A 24,565-nucleotide genomic window follows, 5' to 3' on the forward strand; every position below is an offset into this window, starting at 1 on the left:
GTTTGCCTTTCCCTCCATGTTTCAGCAAAGCTACTCAAACCCTCTCATCCCCCAGCAGGAAAAGTACATGCTCTTTCTATGAAGAGGAGAAACTGTGCCCCGAGTGAGTAAGATTCTTGGCCATGGTGCCCACGGCAGCCTGGGCAGGAAGTGGGCAGCGTTCCTACCACTCCTGGCACCAGACTGCCTGGATTCTCACCTTCAGAGACAGCAGGCCTTCGGATAGGGCAGGGTGCGGGGGAGCAGGGCCGGGTGTGAGCACGAAGACAGGAAGAAGGTGAAAATGGAGAATCCTGTCCCTGAATAGGTCTTTTCTCCATTGCGCGGGGCTGGGGGTTGAGAAGGTGAGAGGGAAGGCTACAGGTGTGAAAAGAGCAGGCAGCCCTTCCAGTCCCCTTAACCAGCAAACAGGTCTGAGTCAGAAGTGACCCAGGTGAGCTTAGCGAGACAGGACTACTGTAGACGGTGCTTTCCAGACACCCAGATTCCCCTTGATGCCTCCAGGGCTAGGTGGCAGGAAGGGATCCTGTCCCTGTGTTGTAGTTCATTCTGCCAGAGAACTTACAGGTGTTTCAAAAGCCAAAGCCAGCCCTGTGCACTGGTTCCCCTGGCTCAGCTGAGACCTGATTTTCCTCCCAAATTTTCCTCATTTGCTGAGAATCCCCTGAGAATGGATTAGGGGGACGTGGGCAGAGAAGGGGAATAGAGAAGCAGCCGCTCAGCTCCAAGCACCCTCCTGTAGAGGCAACAAAACTCAGCAACACCAGAGCTCCTGAGACTTCAAAGGGAGCTAGAAATACAGATATTCTTGGAAATTAAAGCACTGTGCAGTTAAACACGTAAGGAAAATATGGCCTCAATTCTATACCATCTGACACACAGGAAATAGTGTGAAGGAAAACCAAACACAGGTACCGGCCTCCTCGAGTGCAAACAGGATCGCAGCCCCTGATCTGAAGCAAATCAAGCTTGCCTCTGCTGATGTCCACAGTTGGGCCAGGGCCTTCTGGGTCCTCTGTGAGGGGCACGGGTAGCTGGCAGGGATTGAGTGTGCCATGTGACAGGCCTTCTGATGAGCCCTTCACGTGCTTTTATTCATTTAAATGATACAAAGTAGGGATTAAGCCCATTGCACAGATGGGGAAACTGAGGTTCTGATGAGCAACTTGCCCCAAATAATCCAACTCTGAAATGTCTGCCAAAAGTCCAGAGCCTTCTGGTAACTGAGTGTCCATCGCCCCTCCACCTTCTCTGCCCTTCTGACACCTCCTCCTTCCTTCTTTTGTCCCAGCCATGACCTTGCCGGCTCCCTGTCTTCCAGTCCACATGCCTGGCTTTGGGCAGGCAGGGCTCAGCCACACCCAGGCTGTGGTCTGACGGGGGCACCACGTCCAGGCTCACAGACTAGAGTGGAGGAGGGGCTGCTGGGAGACTCAGGCAAAGCTCTTCTTTCCAGGTGGGGGAACTGAGGCCCAGAGAGGGCACGGGCCTTACCCAGGGTCACACAGCAGGAACCCTCATGCCTCTACTGCCCAAGTCCTCCCTCTGTGCCATCAAATTGATCCAAAGTTGTCATTTAACCTTAGGTGGAATGAAAGGTGACTTTGGGGATGTTGGTGGGAGAGCAACTGGGGAACAGAGAGCATGACCCTCCAGCTTCCCTCACGCCAGTGCCCCTCCCCACCCCGGCAGTGCCCACGGGGAGGCCCGCAGGCTCCAGGGCTCCCCTGGCAATTGGGACTCAAGGAGCTCTGGGAGTCCAGGGTGGTTCTCAGGATTGCTCTGTTTCTCGTTCCAGCCTCAGCTTGTCCCAGGGTTTATTATCAGCAAAGGAGACAAGGCCCCTGATGGCAGGAAGCTGGCTGGGGCTCAGGGTGCTGGCCCTTCAGCCCTGGGGGCCTCTCAGCAAATAGTCCCTTGGAAACAGGGCAGCTGTCCCTGAGGAGGGGGCGGGCTGGGAGGGCCCTCACTCCCCCCACACTGGACCCTGGAGGAGCCCCTGTGTGAGCAGGACTGCAGCCCTGGCTGGCGGGACTGCCTTGGGCAGGTGACCTGGGCAATTCCATGGTCTCCAGGGTCCCTGCCACTCTGGCCACGTGTCCCAGTCACAGCCCTGAATCCCCTTCAGGCCCCTGTTCTCCTGTCTCAGTTCCAGCCCAGGCCCCTCCTCCATGGGGAAGGTTGACTCCATGCCCACATCTCTTCTGGGTCAGAAGACATACTGGGCTGTCTCAGGGCCACTGGGACCCTGGAATCCCCCCAGTCATCTCCACTCTGTCCTCCCCACCCCCAACCCAGTCCTGGGTGCATCCTCAGGGCTATCCCCTCCCAAGGGTCCTGTGGGTGCCTCCTCTTTCAGCTCCTGCTCTTAAAAGGGGGCCGATCATCCGTCCATCCCCATCCCCTCCCTGGGATGCCCTGAAAGGCTCCCCATCAGCATCAGACACAGCATCCTTGTTCATTTCCAATCCCTTCTTCCTGGCTTGGAAGCTGCTAACCAGTCTCTCAGGCCAGGAGAATCCTCACAGGTAGGACTACTCCTAGATCTTTTCAGACTCCCATCTGGATGGCAGCTTTGGAGCTTCAGAGCCAAATGGTATATTAATTTATTCTGTGGTTCCTCCATGATGCTCCGCCTTGGAGTAATTCTTGAGTTAGGGTCTCCCTTCTCCAGTGGAGAAGGGTCACATGTTAAAGCAAAATTTGGGGGAGGAGGTTGAAAAACAACTCCCACTTCCCACATCATCTTATCCCCACAGCCTTGCTCTCACCCCATGGGCTTCCTCCCTGTTCACCCCTGAAGCTGTCCTCCTCCAGGTGGGGCTGTGTCCCCTCAGATAGCAGCTCCTTCTAGTGATGACTGCAGGGAGGCCAGACCTGGACATGTGTATCTTCAGGTTGCTGTAGAAGAAGCCCGTGGCCCTGAAGGAATGCCCTGGGTCCCAGAGACCTGAGATTGGTCCTGGGCTCCCACCCTCCGGCCCTGCTGACATGTGGGCTGTAGAGCAAAGTGCTCAAACCCACAATATTGGCATTTTCATGTGGGGTCCCACTTCCTAGTCATGCCACCTTATGTAAGGCACTTGATTGCTCCAGCCTTAGTTTTCTCATCTGTAAAATGAGGTTAGCAGTACAATCCACAGTCCCTTTTCTGAACTACTTAGAGTCAGAATAAAGATAAGGCCCAGAATTGAGAATTTTTCAGCCCCAGACAAGCAACCTGGTACACATCTACTCTATATGACATAACACCAAAACTCTTTGGAATCAAATACATTAATATTTATGCAACTTCACTTTTGAACTTGCACACTAAGTGAAATAAAGACCACTAATTATCTCATGTCTGTTTAGGTCAAATTCTGTTACCAAATGAATTTTTTTTACACTTTCCAATTTTCAGAGCCTTAATGGTTTGGGATGTCAGATAAGGGCCATCCTTCTCTTGTTTCTGTAGATAATGACCCAGTGCAAAGGGCAAAAATATGTTCATGGTTTGAGGCCAGACCCAAACTAGCTGTGAGATAAGACAAGTCTCCTGACAAGGCCAAGGGTGATGGGTGGGGAGAACCATTCTGGAGCGGCTGTGCTGTTACCAGAGTGTCTGAGCCATTGGTTCCAACTCCACAGATCCTGAGCCGCAGCCATCACAGGGCCCTGAGCCTTTTCCAGATGTCTGACTTAATCCACCTCTGAAGCTGGATCTCCGGTGGGTCCTCAGCCAAGACCACTCTCATATTGGTGAAGGTGACCTGCATGACCATTGTGACCTCCACATGATCGTCCTGAAGTCTGGACTTCTGGGCCATCATGGGCTACTTCCTCCGAACACTGCAGTTGCTCTCCACCTGCATGGCCATCTCACTAGTGGGCAGCCTGGACAGCTGGACAGTGCCCACAAGTAACTGGTCCTTTGTTATCTTGTGCTTCTGCTTCCTGGTGACCCTCATCATCCTCATAATTGAATTACTGGAGCTACAGTACCGCTTCTCCTTCTCTTGGGGGGATTTTCTTCTCTGCCATGCCTGCTACCTCGCCCTCTTCTGCCTCTTGGTCTCCATCATGTACCCCGCTACCTATGTTCAGTTTTTGCCTTTCAACCCCTCCCGGGACCGCGCCATTGCTGCTAGTGCATTCTGTTTCATTTCTACTGTGGCTTATGCCACCGAAGCAATCTGGATCTTGAGCTGGCCCCGGACGGGTGACTTCACTGGCTATATAGGCAGCTTGCCATTCTTGCTCAAGATGCTAGAGACACTGGTGGCCTGTGTCATCTTACCCTTCATCAGCAATCCTTACCTGTACATGGACCACCCATTTCTGGTGTCGTGTGTGGCCGTGTACTCCATCTGCTTCTTCCTGGGGATCGTGACCATCCTGTTGAACCTGGCTGACTGTGAGAACAGGTTGCCCATCTCCTCCTCCACGTTCCATCTGGTGCTGAGCCTGCTCTCCGTCCTTCTCTACATCGGTGCTCTGGTCCTCTGGTCGCTTTACCAATTTGATGCAAAGTTTGGCGGGCAGCCCAAGAGGTCCAGGGATGTGAGCTGTCAACATAGACTTACCAACTATGTGTGTGTCTGGGACCAGCGACTGGCTGTGGCCATCCTGACAGCCATCAACCTGCTGATTTACGTGGCCGACCTGGTGTACTGGGCCTGCCAGTTTTCTGTAGGGACTGAGGACCAGCCCAGGGACGCCTGATCACCTCTGCTCACAGGAGGTATCTTCACCAAGCTCTGACATCCTCTTCCTGGCTCCCTCTCTCCGTCCTCACACCCGCCCTCTTTCATCTTGCTCTCCTTTCTGTTTGCTTCCCTCCTGCTCTGTTTGTCTCCTTCCTGTTTTGTGTGGTTGTCCACACCTTGTTTTGTCTCTCTCATTTTTTTCTGTATTTTCTACTCTTTGGCCCTTTTCTGGTCATCATTGGTTTTCCCATCTCCTGTGTCCTGACCACCTCTCCCCATTTTCCTGCTGACCCATCAGGACCTGAGACTCCTTCCTTCTCTGCCCACCGCCCTCTCCCGCCTCCTGAGGTGCTGACTCCACATCACACAGCACTCTGTGCAGCTGTTCACACCCTGGGCCTCCTGAGGGGCCTCATTGCCAAAGTGTGTCTGTCCCGTTGGTGGTGCCTTAGTTAGTGTGGGGGTGGTTTTGAGGTGTGGTTGGGTAGCTAAGGATTAGGCCTCACTTCCTCCTCATGGAGGGGGTGGTACAGTGCACCTCTCCTTTAAGTTAAAAAAAAAAAAAGTCTCTGGAGATCAATAATTTCCCTTGGGTGGGAACACTAATGCAAAGACTTGGATCCCTAGGCCCCCCTTGTTGCTCCATCCCATCTGAGATTGGCTCCAGAATTTTTTCTGGCTTACTAAAACCCACTGTTTACAGACCATGTGGACAAAAAAATATTGTGAGTCATTTCTTAAACAATGAATGCTGCTGGCCATCAAGGCTTCAACCACTGCAGCAGCCCCCAGTAGGGGCAGCCTGAGGGGAATTCACGATGGAGAAAGACAGGGCACTGGCTTTAGATCATTACGATGCATAAGAAAGGAATGATTCTAATGTACTCAGACTCCTGCACCTTCTGGTTCCAAGAAAAAGACTAAACTCGTTACCTTCAGATTTTTGTTTTTGTGATTAGTGATAACCCTTTGATGTTTGACTACATGTTTCCTTTTTTTTTTTTTTTTTCCAGCAAAAACTCCTATGTATCGTGGCCCCTCCTCACCTCTTTGGAACAGTTCTGCAGAGCTACGTGTCTCCCAAGCTATAGTCTTTAGTGAGGTCTCCAAACAGAATATAACTTACAACTTAGATTGTGAGGCTTTTTTTTTTTCTTCAGTCATACGTTTTTGGTGACTGATGAAGGAACCCAGGGCAGATTTCTCTCATCCTGAACTCTTTGAAGGACTGGAGGTGGGGTACCTTTTTGTGCCCATCTGCCTCCTCAGAGAGTCCAGATGAATATGGGGGAGGTTACTGGATCTCCTATTATTGGGTGATGATGCAATGTTTGATTTAGCACTATTAAACTCTTTCCTGGATGGGTAGGTTTTCCTCGACACTCAGTTTCAAGAAACAGTATCTGGGTTATTCTAAGGTGAAATACACTAGGAAGATTTTGCTCAGTGGAAACACACTGAGTGATATGAAATGAAATCCATATTTTAATGGCAAGAGGAGAAAAGTTTAAACATAAAATTATTCTTTCCCTGTTTGGGTCTCCTCCCTCCCATTATTGCAAATCGAGAATCTGCATTAATCACACCTCCTAAGTAGATTGACAGCCATGTGGCTCAGACGGTAAAGAATCTGCCTGTAATGTGGGAGATCTGGATTTGATCCCTGGATCGTGAAGATCCCCAGGAGAAGAGCTTGGCAACCCACTCCAGTATTCTTGACTGGAGAATTCCATGAACAGAGGAGCCTGGCAGGCTACAGTCCATGGGGTTGTAAAGAGCTGGGCATGACTCAGTGACTAACACTTTCACTTTCTTAAGGAGATAAAATTCCTTCTTTACCATATCAAATGACTTCCCTGGTGGCTCAGACCCTAAAGCACCTGCCTGCAATGCAGGAGACCTGGGTTCGATCCCAGGGGTTGGGAAGATCCCCTGGAGAAGGAAATAGCAACCCACTCCAGTACTGTTGCCTTGAAAATCCCATGGATGGAGGAACCTGGAGGAACCATATCAAGGATCACAGCTTTTTAGGAGATAAACTTCCTTCCTCTTCTCCTCAGGAGTCAGAATGACCTGTACTCACTGCACACTTTATTGAGTTGATCTGGATTGTGTAAAGTGTCAGTAATACCTCACTTGAAGAATAACTCTTTGTCATAAAGGCTTATATAACTGTGCTTTGACCTCATGGGTGGAACAATCTCAGAGTGTTCTGAAATACTGTCTCCTAGGTTAAAATCCTCAGACTGGCTCAAATAAAAAATTTTCCATTTGTTTCTTAGACTGTTGATTAATTTTTTCATCACAGCAGTTTATTCTCAGTTGAAAGACATGGAGAAGTACCTACAGAGTTATATTTACAAGTTCTTGCTTAATTAGAATTTAAAGGAAATATTGCCCCCAAATGGCCAAATATTATTTACTGGGCACTGCAAAACTAATTAGCTTTGCATGCGCAGCTAGAAAAACCAGCTTGATAAACTATCTCTTTAGAATTCTGACCTTAAAGGAACAAAAGTCTTTTAGAGGCACCTTGCATTTTTCTTCCTGTGTCTTTGATTTATAAACATAACAGAACTTCCAAGGTTTTTCTCCCTGTGCTTTAAGAGTCTCTACCATCAGAAGGAACACGTATGGCAGCCAGTTGAACGGATTAGAATTTTAAGGAGTTTTTTTGATCTGGCTATGCCAACTTCCCTAGCCCATAAGTGGCCTTTGTCACTTCAACCTTTGTTTTGTCTGCCTATACAACAAAGGCCCATGCACAACGAAGGTCCTTTACTTTCTTATACTATTTCGGGGAGGAAGCTTTCTAGATCTTGTGAAGGCTGTATCCTTTACACCTTCTTGTGAGGCACCTCAAGCAGTGGCCAGATGATGAACCCTTTAAATTGAGAAAACTTCTAAATTGGTACATTTTCAGAGAGTCTCAGTATAAACAGTTCTTCTCTTGGTACTTGAGGAAAAATAAACAAGTTGGAAGGTCGATTAAAATATTTTAGGTTCATCTAAGAACTCCTTTACTTTAAAACAAACAAGCAAAAAGTACAGTTTGGAAAGCTTTATTTGTGGTCCTGGCTTTCCTTCAATGGGTGTTTCAGATGTTAATATATTAGATGAACTATTAATTAGATTGATTAACAAGGGAATAAGAAGAAGATGAGGCAAAATCTAGACATTTCCCAACAAGTTGGAAATTTAAAGGGACTCAACTCAAAAAGATAAGATCTTTGTTGTTGTTTAGTAGCTAAGTCTTGTCCAACTATTTTACAACACCATGGACTGTAGCCTGACAGGGTCCTCTGCCCATGGAATTCTCCAGGCAAGAGTACTGGAGTGGGTTCCCATTTCCTTCTTCTGGGGATCTTCCCAACCCAGGGACTGAACCAGCATCTCCTGCATCTCCTGCATTAGCAGGTGTATTCTTTACCACTGAGCCACCAGGGAAGCCCAAAGAAATCTTTAGATGGCTATTAAGAAATGGGATAAAGAAAACTGATGCCAGTGGGATTAAACAAAAGATTTGATACAACATGATCTAAGACTAGATGCGCCAAATAGAGGCCCTGTTTGTTCCCAATGTTAAAAAGTCTGTTCTTTTTACCCCATTTTAAAAATAGATATAGAATTAATGCTTTTGAATTGTGGTGTTGGAGAAGACTCTTGAGAGTCCTTTGGACTGCAAGGAGATCCAACCAGTCTATCCTAAAGGAGGTCAGTCCTAGGTGTTCACTGGTAGGACTGATGTAGAAGTTGAAACTCCAACACTTTGGCCACCTGATGCAAAGGGCTGACTCATTTGAAAAGACCTTGATGCTGGGAAAGATTGAGGGCAGGAGGAGGAGGGGATGACAGAGGATGAGATGGTTGGATGGCATCACCGACTCAATGGACATGAGTTTGGGTAGACTCCAGGATTTGGTGATGGACAGGGAGGCCTGGCGTGCTGTGGTTCATGGGGTCGCAAAGAGTCAGACACAACTGAGCAACTGAACTGAACTGAGCTGAAAAATAGATAAATAGATATGCTTATTTTAAAGCTGGAAGAAAATTGCACTTGAGATACTTGACTAGGAGATGCTTGGGGCAACAGACAACAGGGCAACTAATCAAGCTAAAAGATTAACAAAAGGACCTGTGTCCTTTGGTTCAACCCCTCACTGGCGACTTCAAATGGGATAAAATGGCCAGAGATGAAAAGAGAAGCTTCTAGGACTTCTTTAAGACCAAGGCTTATTAATGGGCTCTTAATGGAAACTAAAGTTAAAGGTATGAAAGTTAACAACACTGAGATGAAAGATTACATAAATTGGTATATTTAAATGGCTGTTATATAAGATGGTTATATGCCCTGTGCCTAATTATATTGTGAGAATCTAATTATTCCCAAGATATAATTATGTCTCACTGGGCAATGCTTCCCCTGCCTGGTATTACAAGACAGAGTATATACATCTGTCCCTCAGACAGGTATTGTGGCAAGTATGGCCACAATACTTGCCCTTGAAAAGGAATTAATGATCTTAAGGGGACAAAAGAATGCAGGAACAAGTGACTCAAGACAAATAACTCATGAAAGAGAAGTAACAGTAGCAAAGAATTAGTTATAAATTCTGTTTCAATGGTAAATATCAGCTTGAAGCATTTTTTAGCTGTTTTGTAGAATTCAACCCTTTACTCACCCCCAGTACTCAAGCATTAAATCAACTGGTCATTTTTCATTCCCTCAGTCGTGTTTGACTCTTGGTGGCCCCATGAACTGCAGCCAGGCCGCCCTGTCCTTCACTATCTCCCGGAGTTTGCTCAAAGTCATGTTCATTGAGTTGGTGGTGCAATCCAACCATCTCATTCTCTGTCGCCCCCATTCTCCTTCTGCCCTCTATCTTTCCCATGATCAGGGTCTTTTCCAATGAGTTGGCTCTTCACATCAGGTGGCCAAAGTGTTGGAGTTTCAGCCTCAGTAGCAGTCCTTCCAGTGAATATTCAGGACTGATTTCCTTTAGGATTGACTGGTTTGCTCTCCTTGCTGCCCAAGGGACTCTCAAGAGTCTTCTCTAACACCAAAATTTGAAAGCATCAATTCTTCTGTGCTCAGCCTTCTTTATGGTCCAACTCACACATCTGTACATGACTACTGGAAAAAACCATAGCTTTGACTATACGGATCTTTGTCATCAAAATGATGTCTCTGCTTTTTAATACATGGACCCAAGGAATAATGATCTTGGCCTTCTCTGACCCTCCTAACTTCAGTGAACTAAAGCTTGGTCTCTTTCAACCTCTGCTCCAATTCTATACTGAACTCTCCCTTGCTCAAGCCCCTTCATGAATATGCATATAACCCAAGCCTCTTCATAAATTTACGCTAACCCATAGCTTGCATGCATGCGTGCTCAGTCTCTCAGTTGTCTTAGTCCCATTGCAACCCCATGGACTATAGCCCACCAGGCTTCTCTGTCCATGGGAATATCTCTGCAAAAATAGTGGAGCGGGTTGCCATTTCCTCCTCCAGGGGATCTTCCTAACCCAGCAATGTGTTAGGGGAAGCACACTGACTGAAACCACCCATCCTGGCCAGACATCAGAGTAACCATTTGCATGAGTTCTTTTATGACAGGAGGTCCTAATGAGGAACATGGAATTAATAAGCCATCACCAACTGGAAGAGTTCAAGAAAGGTCAAAAGGTGAAACTGAGTGTCCAAAACCAACCACCTCCCAGAATCCTTCTCAATGGCATCCATCTTGGCTGAACAAGATGGCACCACCAGGAAGGACTCTGAGTCAGAATGATTGGCTAAAAACAACCGGAAACTAATCCCATCACCATAAAACCTCCTGGGTTCCCTCACCCTACTGCTCTCCACTTGGGCACAACTTCCCAATAAAATCTCTTGCTTTGTCAGCACATGTGTCTTCTCGGACAATTCAATTCCAAGGGTTAGACAAGAGCCCAATTTTGGGCCCTGGAAGGGGTCCCCCTTCCTGGAGCAAATGGAGACTAACATCCTGACCACTTGGGGAAATTGGGGACCAGCTTGCCCACCAATGGGCCAGTCCCAGCAGCCACAACTGAAACCCTTTTGTCCCTGGTCTCCTCCTGATGCAGACAAATGGCCAGAATGTCCTGACCAGATAAGGAAGAAGAGACTTTATGGACCTCTCACCCCTTCCCTCTCTCTTTCCTCTCCTTAACGCTTCCTATTCTACCCTTTTTTTCTAGTCCCACCTTCCTGGATGCAGGAATCTGGTCGAAGTACCTCAGCCTGAGCTGAGGATGGGAGACTGATCACCTCCTCCTGGCATAGAACTAGAATTCTGCTTCTCTTCTGGATTCTGGTTCTGTTCTGGTCTGGTCTGATTTCTGGTAGGGCCAAGTTCCAGTCCTCCCTTCCCTGGAGGCCCAGGGTAAAGTCCTATAACATCTGGGTATCTGCAGATAGCAGGAGAAATTTGTAAGGCCATCCCTTTTGCTCTCCTGTCCCACTTCTTCATCTTTCTTCTTTCAACCTGGCTTCCTTTCCTCCCTTTGAAATCTTTGAAGACCTGAGATATTTTCATTTACTCTGTTAGTACTTGTATCTGAAGTACTGTGTCTCTATAGGAGGTTTCCTGAGAGACTGTAATCTTGTATTTAAGGGAGTGTCTGATTAGGACTGCCAGATCTATGTGTGTGTGTTATATTCTGTGTTCTGTGTTGTGATTTGTGATGGCCATTTTGCTTTGTGTGGCCACAATTTGCTTTAGACCTGGCACCATTTTGCTAGAATTTGATTTTCTTTCCCTGTGCCTTCAGACCTGGGCTCTCAGTAAACAGTTACTTAGATCATCTCTAACTCCTGAAACTGAGGAAAAATGGGAAGAAGTCTTCAAAACTTTTATTTATTCCAACTTTTATTTATAAACTAATGAATTTTATATTGTAGGATGGCGGAGTAGAAGGATGTATGCTCATCTTCTCCTGCAAGAACTCCAAAATTGCAACTTGCTGCCGAACAACCATCAACAGGAAAATGTTGGATCCCACCAAAAAAAGATACCCCACATCCAAGGGCAAAGAAGAAGCCTGAACAAGATGGTAGAGGGGCGAAATTGCCTTTAGAATCAAACCCCATACCTGCCAGAGACACTCAGAGAGCTCAAACAAAACCTTGTGTGCACCAGGACCCAGAGACCCCACAAGAGTCTAAGCCAGACCTGCCTTTGAGTGTTTGAATGTCTCCTGTGGAGGCATGGATCAACAGTGGCTGCATGGGGACAGGGGCTCTGCCTTCATCAGATCTGGGAGGCACTATGTGTGGCATAAATCCTCTTGGAGGAGGCCACCATTAGCCCCACCATAGAGCCACTGAGCAGACCACCCAAAAACTGGAGAACAATCATATCAAAGAACTTCTTGCACTGTTATAAAAGTTCTGGGGCCCACAAAAGATTCTCCAACCTGGGGATCCGGCAAAGGGATGGTGAACTCCCAGGGAATTTGACTTTGGAGGCCAATGGGATTTGATTACAGAACTTCCACAGGACTAGGGAAACAGACTCTTGAAGGGCACAAACAAAACCTTGTATGCACCAGAAACCAGGAGGAAGGAGCAGCGACTCCACAAAAGACCGAGTCAGACTTGCCTGTGAGTGTCCAGGAGTCTCCGGTGGAGGAGTGGGCCGACAGACTTGCTGTGGGGTCAGGAGCACTGAATACAACAGCCCTGGGAGCCGTGGGGTGTGCTGGCATAAGTCTTTTTGCAGGAGGTGGCCATTACCACCATTCAGTTCAGTTCAGTTGCTCAGTTGTGTCCAACTCTTTGCAACCCCATGGACTGCAGCACGTCAGACCTCCCTGTCCATCACTAACTCCCGGAGTTTACTCAAACTCATGTCCATTGAGTCAGTGATGACATCTAACCATCTCATCCTTTGTCATCCCCTTCTCCCCCTATCTTCAATCTTTCCCAGCATCAGGGTCTTTTCAAATGAGTCAGCTCTTCTCATCAGGTAGCCAAAGGATTGGAGTTTCAGCTTCAACATCAGTCCTTCCAATGAACATTCAGGATTGATTTCCTTTAGGATGGACGGTTGGATCTCCCTGCAGTCCAAGAGACTCTCAAGAATCTTCTCTAACACCACGTTACAAAAGCATCAATTCTTTGGCGCTCAGCTTTCTTTATGTTAGAAAACGCCGCGGGAAGAAAGGGCCACCTCTAAGGACCGTTGATGAAGGCCTTTATTGGGCGGTCGCTCTCGGGCAGAACTCCCGGGGGCGGGTGAGCGAGGAGACAAAGGGAGTCTGCAAGGTATGAGGGGTGGGGAGAGGTTTTATAGCCAGGGCCGGTGTCCAAGCCAGGTCTTCCCATATAAGGAAGAAAGCGTGGGCTACAGCAGCGGTTGGTGTCCAAGGGCTCCGTGTTGGTACCTGATTGGACCAGGCTGCAGGGGGTCGGCCCCCGGAAGTTTAGCCAGCCTCCGGAACTCGTCTGCAGCACTTTTTCTGGGGCATGCCTCAACATGCCTGACCTTTCACTTTATAGTCCAACTCTCTTATCCATACACGACTACTGGAAAAAACATAGCCTTGACTAGACGGACCTTTGTTGGCAAAGTAATGTCTCTTCTTTTTAATGTGCTGTCTAAGTTGGTCATAACTTTTCTTCCAAGGAGTAAGTGTCTTTTTATTTAATGGCTACAGTCACCATCTGCAGTGATTTTGGAGCCCCCCAAAATAAAGTCTGCCACTGTTTCTTCATCTATTTGCCATGAAGTGATGGGACTGGATGTCATGATCTTTGTTTTCTGAATGTTGAGCTTTAATCACTCTCCTCTTTCACGTTCATCAAGAGGCTCTTTAGTTGTTCTTCACTTTCTGCAGTAAGGGTGATGTCATCTGCATATCTGAGATTATTGATATTTCTCCCAGCAAGCTTGATTCCAGATTAACCAGTTTGGCCTCAGGCAAAACTACAGGGAGGAAACACAGCCCCACCCATCAGCAGAAAATTGGATTAAAGATTTACTGACTAGCAGAGCAAGACCCAGATTCCCCCACAGACAGTTCCTCCAGGAAGCTTTCGCAAGCCTCTTATCCTTATCCATCAGAGGGCAGACAGAATGAAGACCACAATCACAGAAAACTAACCAAACTGATCACATGGATCACAGCTTTGTCTAACTCAATGAAACTATGAGCCATGCCATGTAGGGTCACCCAAATGGACAGGTCCTGGTGGAGAGTTCTGACAAAAATTGGTCCACTGGAGAAGGGAATGGAAAACCACTTAAGTGTTCTTGCCTTGAGAACTCTATGAACAGTATGAAAAGGCAAAAAGATATGATATTGAAAGATGAACTCCTCAGCTTGGTAGGTGCCCAATATGCTACTGGAGAAGAGTGGAGAAATAGCTCCAGAAAGAATGAAGAGATGGAGCCAAAGCTAAAGCAGCACCCAGTTGTAGATGTGACTGGTGATGGAAGTAAAGTCTGACTTTGTAAAGAACAATATTGCATAGGAACCTGGAATGTTAGGTCCATGAATCAAGGTAAATTAGAAGTGGTCAAAGAGGAGATGACAAGAATGAACATCAACATTTTAGGAATCATTGAACTACAATGGACTGGAATAGGCAAATTTAATTCAGATGACCATTATATCTACTACTGTGGGAAAGAATCCCTTAGAATAAATGGAGTAGCCCTCATAGCCAACAAAAGAGTCTGAAATGCAGTACTTGGAAGCAATCTCAAAAATGACAGAATGATCTCTGTTTGTTTCCAAGGCAAACCATTCAATATCACAGTAATCCAAGTCTATGCCCCAACCACTAATGCCAAAGAAGCTAAAGGGTTCCATAAAAACCTACAAGACCTTCTAGAACTAACACCCAAAAAAGATGTCCTTTTCATCACAAGGGACTGACATGTAAAAGGAAGTCAAGAGATACCTGGAGTAACAGGCAAGTTTGGCCTTGGAGTACAAAATGAAGTAGGGCAAAGGCTAACAGACCTTTGCCAAGAGAATGCACTGGTCATAGCAAAAACAGCCTCTTCCAACAACACAAGAGAAGACTCTACACATGGACATCACCAGACAGTCAATATCAAAATCAGGTTGATTATTTTCTTTGCAGTCAAAGATGGAGAAGCTCTATACTGTCAGCAAAAAAAAAGACCAGGAGCAAACTGTGGCTCAGATCATGAACTCCTTACTGCCAAATTCAGACTTAAATTTAAGAAAGTAGGGAGAACCACTAGACCATTCAGGTATGACCTAAATAAAATATCTTATGATTATACAGTGAAAGTGAAAAATAGATTCAAGGGATTAGATCTGATAGACAGAGTGCCTGAAGAACTATGGACGGAGGTTTGTAACATTGTACAGGAGGCTGTGATCAAAACCATCCCCTAGAAAAAGAAATGCAAAAAGGCAAAATGGTTGTCTGAGGAGGCCTTACAAATAGCTGAGAAAAGAAGAGAAGCAAAAGCCAAAGGAGAAAAAGAAAGATATATTCACCTGAATGCAGAATTCCAAAGAATAGCAGAAGAGATAAGAAAGCCTTCCTAAGTGATCAATGCAAAGAAATAGAGGAAAACAACACAATGGGAATGACTAGAGATCTCTTCAAGAAAATTAGAGATACCAAGGGAACACTTCATGCAAAGATGGGCATGATAAAGGACAGAAATGGTATGGACCTAACAGAAGCAGAAGATATTAAGAAGAGGTGGCAAGAATATACAGAAGAACTAAACCCCTCCACCGCCCCCCCCCCCAAAAAAAATCTTCATGACCCAGATAATCATGATGGTGTGATCACTCACCTAGAGCCTGACATCTTGGAGTGTGAAGTGAAGTGAGCCTTAGGAAGCATCACTACGAATAAAGCTAGTGGAAGTGATGGAATTCAAGATGAGCTATTTCAAATCCTAAAAGATGATGCTGTGAAAGTGCTGCCACTCAATATGCCAGCAAATTTGGAAAACTTATAGCAGTGGCTATAGGACTGGAAAAGGTCAGTTTTCATTCCAATCCCAAAGAAAGGCAATGCCAAAGAATGTTTAAACTACCACACAATTGAACTCATCTCACATGCTAGCAAATTAATGCTCAAAATTCTCCAAGTGAGGCTTCAATGGTACGTGAACTGAAAACTTCCAGAAACTCAAGCTGGATTTAGAAAAGGCAGAGGAGCCAGAGATCAAATTGCCAACATCTGTTGGATCATAGAAAAAGCCAGAGAGTTCCATAAAAGCATCTACTTCTGCTTCATTGACTATGCTAAAGCCTATGACTGTGTGGATCACAGCAAACTGTGGATAATTCTTAAAGAGATGGGAATACCAGACCACCTGACCTACCTTCTAAGAAATCTTAGAAGTTCAAGAAGCAGGTCAAGAAGCAATAGTTAGAACCAGACATGGAACCACAGACTGGTACAAGTTGGGAAAGGAGTACGTCAAGGCTGTATACTGTCACCCTGCTGATTTAACTTCTATGCAGGGTACATCATGTGAAATGCTGGGCTGGATGAAGCACAAGCTGGAATCAAGATTGCCAGGATAAATATCAATAACCTCAGATGTGCAGATGACACCACCATTATGGCAGAAACCAAAAAGGAACTAAAGAGCCTCTTGATGAAAGTGAAAGAGAAGAGTGAAAAAACTGGCTTAAAACTAGCACTCAGAAAAAAAACTAAGATTGCGGCATTTGGTCCCATCGCTTCATGGCAAAAAGTGACAGACTTTATTTCTTGGGCTCCAAAATCACTGCAGATGGTGACTGCAGCCATGAAATTAAAAGATGCTTGCTCCTTGGAAGAAAAGTTATGACCAACCTAGACAGCATATTAAAAAGCTGAGACATACTTTTCCAACAAAGGTCCATCTAGTCAAAGCTATGGCTTTTCCAGTAGTCATGTATGGATATGAGAATTGGACTATAAAGAAAGCTGAGCACCGAAGAACCGATGCTTTTGCACTGGGTGTTGCAGAAGACTCTTGAGGGTCCCTTGGACTGCAAGGAGATCCAACAAGTCCATTCTAAAGGAAATCAATCCTGAATATTCATTGGAAGGACTGATGCTGAAGTTGAAACTCCAAAACTTTGGCCACCTGATGTGGAGAACTAACTCATTGGAAATGACCCTGATGTTGGGAAAGATTGAGAATAGGAGGAGAAGGAGACGATAGAGAATGAGATGGTTGGATGTCATCACTGACTTGATGGACATGAGTTTGAGCAAGCTCCAGGAGTTGATGACGGACAGGGAAGCCTGGCTTGCTGCAGTCCATGGGGTTGCAAAAAGTTGGACACAACTGAGCGACTGAACTGAACTGAACTGTATTGAGACCAGGGCTCTCAGAACACTTATCTGGATCATCTCTAGATTATCTAGATCATCTCTAACTCCTGAGACTGAGGGAAAATGGGAAGAATCCTTCAAAAATTTTATTTATTCCAACTGTTCTTTATAAACTATTAAATTTTATATTATAATATCTAGTCATGACTAAGGTTAAAAAATGAAGCTAGATTTTGTGTTGTGTCTGAATATGTGTACGTCTTGGGTACCTCTTGTCTCTGGATAATATTTTTAAGGTTAATTTGTAAATGAGTTCTATTTAATTGGTTTAAAGAAAAGTAAGTACTTACAAATCAAACAATTCTAAATTTAACTAAATGTATTCCAGGTTCATGTGAACTGGGAAATATTCAGTATTGTCAACTACAAATTGGCACTTACCAAGAGCATTGCCAATGACTGGACAACAAAGGCATTTGTCATCTGCCTCTACAGAGATTGAACCCCATGCTGCTATAGCTGTTGACCTAAAACAACCCCTGAGGGAGTTCAGGGTGGAGTGAGGCACTCTGCTCCAGGGAATCTGGTGGGATAGGTCTTTAGATAGTTGGATGTTTTTAGGAACACATTCTATGATCTCAATCCTTGCATTTCTTCTTATCTAGAGAAGCACTAAATCCCTTCATGGTGACATCAGATCCTCATGACTAACAAAAATCCTTTTGTAAAATGAATGCTTCATGATATTGAACTCCCCCTTCACCAAAACCTTATATATTGACTTTCCCCTACTGCCACTTTGGAACAGTCTCTCAGAGCTATCTGAGATGCTGCCTCCCAGGCTGCAGTCCTCATTTTGCCCCAAATAAAACTTAACTCTCTCTCTCAAGTTGTACATCTTTTTAAATTGACTGTTAAATCAATACTTGGTAACATAGACATGTCTTTAAAACCATCTATAGGTATAATATTTTTGTTGTACTTAGGTTTGCTGCTACTGCTGCTGCTAAGTCACTTCAGTTTGTCCAACTCCATGTGATCCCATAGATGGCAGCCCACCAAGCTCCCCCATCCCTGGGATTCTCTAGGAAAGAACACTGGAGTGGGTTGCCATTTCCTTCTCAGATGTGTGAAAATGAAAAGTGAAAGTGAAGTTGCTCAGTCGTGTCCGACTCTTAGCGACCCCATGGACTGCAGCCCACCAGGCTCCGCCATCCATGGGATTTTCCAGGCGAGAGTACTGGAGTGGGGTGCCATTGCCTTCTCCGGTACTTAGGTTTACTAGAGGTCAAATAAGACTGTATTCTGTTACAAATTTGTTAACAAGAAATGTACCTCATTATGGAAAATACTGTATGGAAACTAAGATGTGTTTTCAGTAAAAGAAGGTATAAAAAATAAAACTGAAAAGAGTTATACATGATCAGTATTTTCTAAAATTGCATTACAGTTAGTTGGATGAATGGGTTTTGTTAGGCATGACACAGCCATAGGAAAACTGGTTAGAGCCAACGAGGTCCAAGATGACTTTTCCTAGACCTTGAGCCTTGGTATATACACCCACTGTGCCATATCAGCAAGCTAAATGATATACCCATCAGCACTGACTAAATCTGATCGAATGTTCTAAACCCTTCTGAGTGATTGTTTTGAGAAAACTTCCCAAATTGAATTCTGCTGAAGTTCTTTTGACCTCTAGCTAACTTTGGGAAACTTCAGAGGGCCCCTGAAACATCCCAAAGAGAGATGTTAAGATAATTGTGTTTATTTGGTTTGCTAAATTACATGGGAAATATTATCAAAGGAGTAATAAATCCTCTTAGGTTATAATGTATGGTAAATATTACTGATATAGATATCCTAGCAATTAATGGAGTTCCTAATGTTCTGATATGTCCTGGTATTCTAATGATGACTTCACAAAAGTTAAAAAAGGATGGAATGAACCAGCAAATATGCTTATAACTTTTATGGTTTCTATCTGAAAAAATTACAGGTTTGAATCTGTATTTTCTGGGAATAGGGGAAACCTTCCCCTCAAACTAAGTATGACTCTAATTTGGTAAGATTATACTTTATAAACAAATAAAAACAATTGCATTTTCTCTCTGACTCCTACAGAGATTGGAAACTCTTAGGTTTCCAGTAACTTTATCTAATGAGTTAGGAAGGTTATCTCATTAACAGGTACAGAGATCTCAAGGAATTTTTGAGACCTTGAAAAGGGAAGAATTCACTTGGATTTGTTAGGTGAAATCTGTGATAAGCCTTTGGCATGACTTTCCCAGCCCTGTTTTATTTTAACAGTTTAGTCTGAGATTAAAGTTTCAGCAAAGCAAAAACCCTATGATCGATTACAGTTATATAAATCATCAGGCCAAATTTATTGACAGCAGACCTATTTTGCAAACAAACTAGCCTTAATTTGGTTATATTTCATAAAAATGAGGGTAATTTTAGGGAGAAAAAGATGTTTCAATAAATATCAAATCCCAGTCTGTTAATGGAGGTCTGTATCTAGTCAGACTCACTTCCTGGATAGTTCTTTGCTGTTATGGGGTATTAATGTAACATCTAATTGAATTCTTAAAGAACACCCTAAGTTTGTTTCTGAAGCTTATCTCAGTAGTCTATCTTTGGATGACGATCAGATGCCTCATGACCTACAACCAGGACTGGAAAAAGACATAATTTAAGGGACTGTCTCCAACTTGGATGGAAGGATCTTTTCCTCAGGTGTTCTTAACTAGCTCATGCATAGTAAAATTGAAGGGAAATTGACTCTTGGATTAATTCCCGTTTCCAAAGGCCCCTACACTGGACTGGTCTATAGAGAGCACAGCTGACCTTATCTCACCTTAAAATGATAATCAAACAGAGGGGAAACTGCACTACACCAGGACGAGAAGAAGACATCAGAGAGAGATAGCTTGCCCAAGATGCTGGACCTGATTTGTATGATCATATGATCATTTAGAAAGTTTTCTTGACTTCTTATGTTGCAGGAAGGAGGACTCCTTCCAGGGTCTGAAAGTGGGCTCTTGCCTAACACTCAGAAATGAATTATCTGAGGAGACACATAAGCAAGAGATTTTACTGGGAAGGGGCGCCCAGGCAGAGAGCAGTAGGGTAAGAGAATCCAGGAGAACTGCTCTGCCACATGGCATGCAGTCTCGGGTTTTATGGTGATGGAATTAGTCTCTGGGTTGTCTTTAGCTAATCCTTCTGACTCAGAGTCCTTCCTGGTCGTGCATGCTTTGTTCAGCCAAGATGGATGCCAGCAAGAAGGATTCTGAGAGGTGGTTGGACACATGGCATCACTTTTGAACCTTTCCTAAACTCTCCCGGTTGGTGGTGGCCTATTAGTTCTGTGTTTCTTACCAGGACCTCCTGTTGTAAAACAACTCATGCAAATGGTTACCATGGTGCCTGGCCAGGTAACTGGAATGGATTGAGGGTGTCATGTGACAGGCCTTCTGATAAGCCCTTCACATGCTTTTATTCACTTAATTGATAAAAAGTAGGGATTAAGCCCATTGTACAGATGGAGAAACTGAGGCTCTAATGAGTAACTAGCCCAGATCATCCAACTCTGAAATGTCTGTCAAAGGTCCAGAGCCTTCTATAACTATGAGTGTCCATTTCCCCTCCACTTCTCTGCCCTTCTGACACCTCCTCCTTCCTTCTTTTGTCCCAGCCATGACCTTCCCACTCACTGTCTTCCAGTCCATATGCCTGGCTGCTGGGCAGGCGGGGCTCAGCCACATCCAGGCTGTGCTCTGATGGGGACACCATGTCCAGGCTCACAGACTAGTGTGGGGAGACTCAGGCAAAGCTCTTCTTTTCAGATGGGGGAACTGAGGCCCAGAGAGGATACAGGTCTTACCCAGGGTCACACAGCTGGAACCCTCATGCCTCTCCTTCCCCAAGTCCTCCCTCTGTGCCATCAGATGGATCCAAAGTTGTCATTTAACCTTAGGTGGAATCAAAGGTGACTTTGAGGATGTTGGTGGGATAGCAACTGGGGAACAGGCAGCATGACCCTCAGCTTCCCTCACCCCAGAGCCCCTCCCCACCCCGGCAGTGCCCACGGGGAGGCCCGCAGGCTCCAGGGCTCCCCTGGCAATTGGGGCTCAAGGAGCTTTGTGAGTCCAGGGTGGTTCTCAGGATTTACTCTGTTTCTCTTTCCAGCCTCAGCTTCTCCCAGGGTTTATTATCAGCAAAAATAACAAGGCCCCTGATGGCAGGAAGCTGGCTGGGGCTCAGGGTGCTGGCCCTTCAGCCCTGGGGGCCTCTCAGCAAATAGTCCCTTGGAAACAGGGCAGCTGTCCCTGAGGAGGGGGCGGGCTGGGAGGGGCCTCACTCCCCCCACACTGGACCCTGGAGGAGCCCCTGTGTGAGCAGGACTGCAGCCCTGGCTGGCGGGACTGCCTTGGGCAGGTGACCTGGGCAATTCCATGGTCTCCAGGGTCCCTGCCACTCTGGCCACGTGTCCCTGTCACAGCCCTGGAACCCCTTTAGGCCCCTGTTCTCCTGTCTCAGTTCCAACCCAGACCCCTCCTCCATGGGGAAGGTTGACTCCATGCCGGCATCCCTTCTGGGTCAGAAGACACCTACTGGGCTGCCTCAGGGCCACTGGGACCCTGGAATCCCCCCAGTCATCTCAACTCTGCTGCCCCCACCCCTGTCCCAGTCCCGGGTGCATCCTCAGGGCTGTCCCCTCCCAAGGGTCCTGCAGGTGCCTCCTCTTTCAGCTCCTGCTCTTTAAAGGGGGCCGATCATCCATCCATCCCCATCCCCTCCCTGGGATGCCCTGAAAGGCTCCCCATCAGCATCAGACACAGCATCCTTGTTCATGTCCAATACCTTCTTCCCAGCTTGGAAGCTACTAACCAGTCTCCCAGGCCAGGAGAATCCTCACAGGTAGGACTACTGCCAGACTCCCATCTGGATGGCATCTTTGGAGCTTAAGAGTCAAACATTATGTTAATTTATTCTGTGGTTCCCCCATGACGCTCCACCTTGGAGTCATGCTGGGTTGGTGTCCCCTGTCCCAATGGAGAAGAGCCACATGTTAAGGCAAAATTGGGGGAGGGATTCAGAATAGTTTCTACTTCCCATATCATCTTGTCCCCATGGCCTTGCTCTCGCCCCATGGTTCCTCCCTGTTAATATCTGATCTCTACTCCTCCGGGTGGGGCTGTGTCCCCTCAGATGGCAGCTCCTGCCAGTGATGGCTGCAGGGAGGAGAGGCCGGGACATGTGTGTCTTCAGGTTGCTGTGGAAGGAAGACCTGCAGCTGTGCCCTGGGTCCCAGAACTCGATTTTGGTCCTGGGCTCCCACCCATGGGCCCTGCTGACCTGTGTGGTATAGAACAAAGTGCTCAAACCCACAGCTTTGGTACTTCTGTCTGAATTTCTACTTCCTAGCCATGGTACGGGAGAAGGAAATGGCAACCCACTCCAGTATTCTTGCCTGAAGAATCCCAGGGACAGAGGAGCCTGGTGGGCTGCTTTTGTCTATGGGGTCACACAGAGTTGGACACGGCTGAAGTGACTTAGCAGCAGCAGCAGCAGCAGCCATGGTACGAACTTAGGGATGGTACGTAAGTCCTTGAGTGTTTTTTGTTTCCTCCTCTGCAAAATGGAGTTAAGAGTACAATCCAGTACCTCATTTCTGAAACATTTGGGGTCATATATCCTCCAGAATTCAGAATTTTTCAGCTTCAATCATGAAACATGGTGAATCTACCCTGTGTGATATAACACCCCCTGGGGCCTTAAAGCACCTTACAGTCAAACCCAGTAGTGTTTCTTCAACCAAACGTTAAACATTCACACTAAGTGAAATAAAGATCAGAAATTGTCTCATGTCTGTTGAGGTAAAATTTTTTTACCAAATGAATTATTTTAATTTAATATTTATATAAATATTATATATAATAAATAAATATTATAAATATATATATAAATATATATTTATTCAAGATTCCAATTTGTAGCAAAATCCATGACATTAAAGGCCAAATGAATTTTTTTTAATTCTTTTTGAATTTTCAGAGACATATTGAGTAATGTAGATAAGGACCACCCTACTCCGTGTTTCTGCAGATAACGGCACGTACCACAAAGTAATAATAAAAAAAAAAGTTCATGGTTTAATGCCAGGCCTAACCCAGCTGTGAGGTTTGGGATAAGACAAGTCTCCTGACAAGGCCAAGGGTGATGGGTGGGGAGAATCATTCTGAAGCAGTTGTGCTGTTACCCAGGTGTCTGACTTCACAGATCCTGAGCTTTAGCAATCATAGGACTCTGAGTCTTTTCCGGGCATCTGCCTTAATCCCCCTCCAGAGCTGGGTCTTTCTCTGATGGGTCCTCAGGGAAGACCACTGCTATACAGGTGACAGACTGATCTGACTTCATGATCACCATGTGTTCATCCTCAGGCCTGCTTTCTGCAGTCCTCCTGGGCTACTTCCTCCGCCTGTTGCAGCTGCTCTCCACCTGCCTGGCCTTCTCCCTCGTGGCCAGTGTGGGCACTTGGATGGGGGCCGTAAGTAACTGGTCCATATTCATCTGGTGCTTCTGCTTTCTTGTGACCCTCATCATCCTCATAATCGAGTCCTGTGGGCTCCAGTCCCGCTTCCCCTTCTCCTGGTACAACTTTCTCATCACCTATGCCTGTTACGCTGCCCTCCTCTGCATCTCGGCCTCCATCATTTACCCCATCACTTACATCTGGTTCTTCCCTCATGGCCGCTCCCAGGATCATGCCATTGCCGCCACTGCATTCTCCTGCATTGCTGCTGTGGCTTATGCCAGCGAAGTGGCCTGGGCTCGGACCTGGGTCTGGCTCGGCGTGATCACCGGCTACATGGTCACTGTGCCAGGACTGCTCAAGGGGCTGGAGGCTTTCGTGGCTGGTGTCATCTTTGCCTTTATCATCGACAGCCACCTGTACCTGTACCAGCCGGCCCTGGTGTGGTGCGTGGCCGTGTACTCCATCTGCTTCCTCCTGGCAGCCACGGCCCTCCTGCTGAACTGGTGTGACTGTGACAACAGGCTGCCCGTTGCCTTTCCCACTTTTCTTCTGGGGCTGACCGTGCTCTCCGTCCTCCTCTACACCAGTGCTCTGGTCCTCTGGCCTCTCTACCAGTTTGCCGAGCAGTTTGGTGGCCAGCCGGAGAGGCCTCGCTGCAACGATGGGCTCGTCTACTCTGTGTGCACCTGGGACCAGCAACTGGCTGTGGCCGTCCTGACAGCCGTCAACCTGCTGGTTTACGTGGTCGACCTGGTGTTCTTGGCCCACATGGTTTTTTCAAGGACTGAGGATCAGCTCAGGGGCTCCCAGTTCCCTCTTCTTTACAAGTCATGAGGTCCTCTTCCTGGATCGTTATTTAGGAACCTCCCTCAGGTTTGGCTGCCTCTTTTCAAAAGTCCAATGGTGAGGGACAAGTGTCAGTTAAAAGGAAAATAGCTTTATTGGGGAAGCTGCTAATCCTGGGGAGAATGTGAAGCCATGTCCCGAAGAATCCACTCCTAACTCCCCAGGTTTTCCTCATAGTTTATATAAAGAAAAGAG

General features: G+C 46.3%; 1 protein-coding gene and 1 pseudogene across 1 annotated transcript; both read left to right on the forward strand.

Moving 5' to 3' along the window:
* Positions 1 to 3,810: 3,810 nt before the first annotated feature.
* LOC133067981 (myeloid-associated differentiation marker-like) lies at positions 3,811 to 20,766 on the forward strand (annotated as a pseudogene).
* Positions 20,767 to 23,413: 2,647 nt separating this feature from the next.
* Positions 23,414 to 24,358, forward strand: LOC133067982 (myeloid-associated differentiation marker-like). Its single transcript, XM_061159090.1, has one exon. It carries the CDS (start codon positions 23,414 to 23,416, stop codon positions 24,356 to 24,358), a length of 945 nt encoding a protein of 314 aa, XP_061015073.1.
* Positions 24,359 to 24,565: the final 207 nt, after the last annotated feature.

The sequence above is a fragment of the Dama dama genome, chromosome 13 (genome assembly GCF_033118175.1).
Source record: "Dama dama isolate Ldn47 chromosome 13, ASM3311817v1, whole genome shotgun sequence".
NCBI lineage: Eukaryota > Metazoa > Chordata > Mammalia > Artiodactyla > Cervidae > Dama > Dama dama.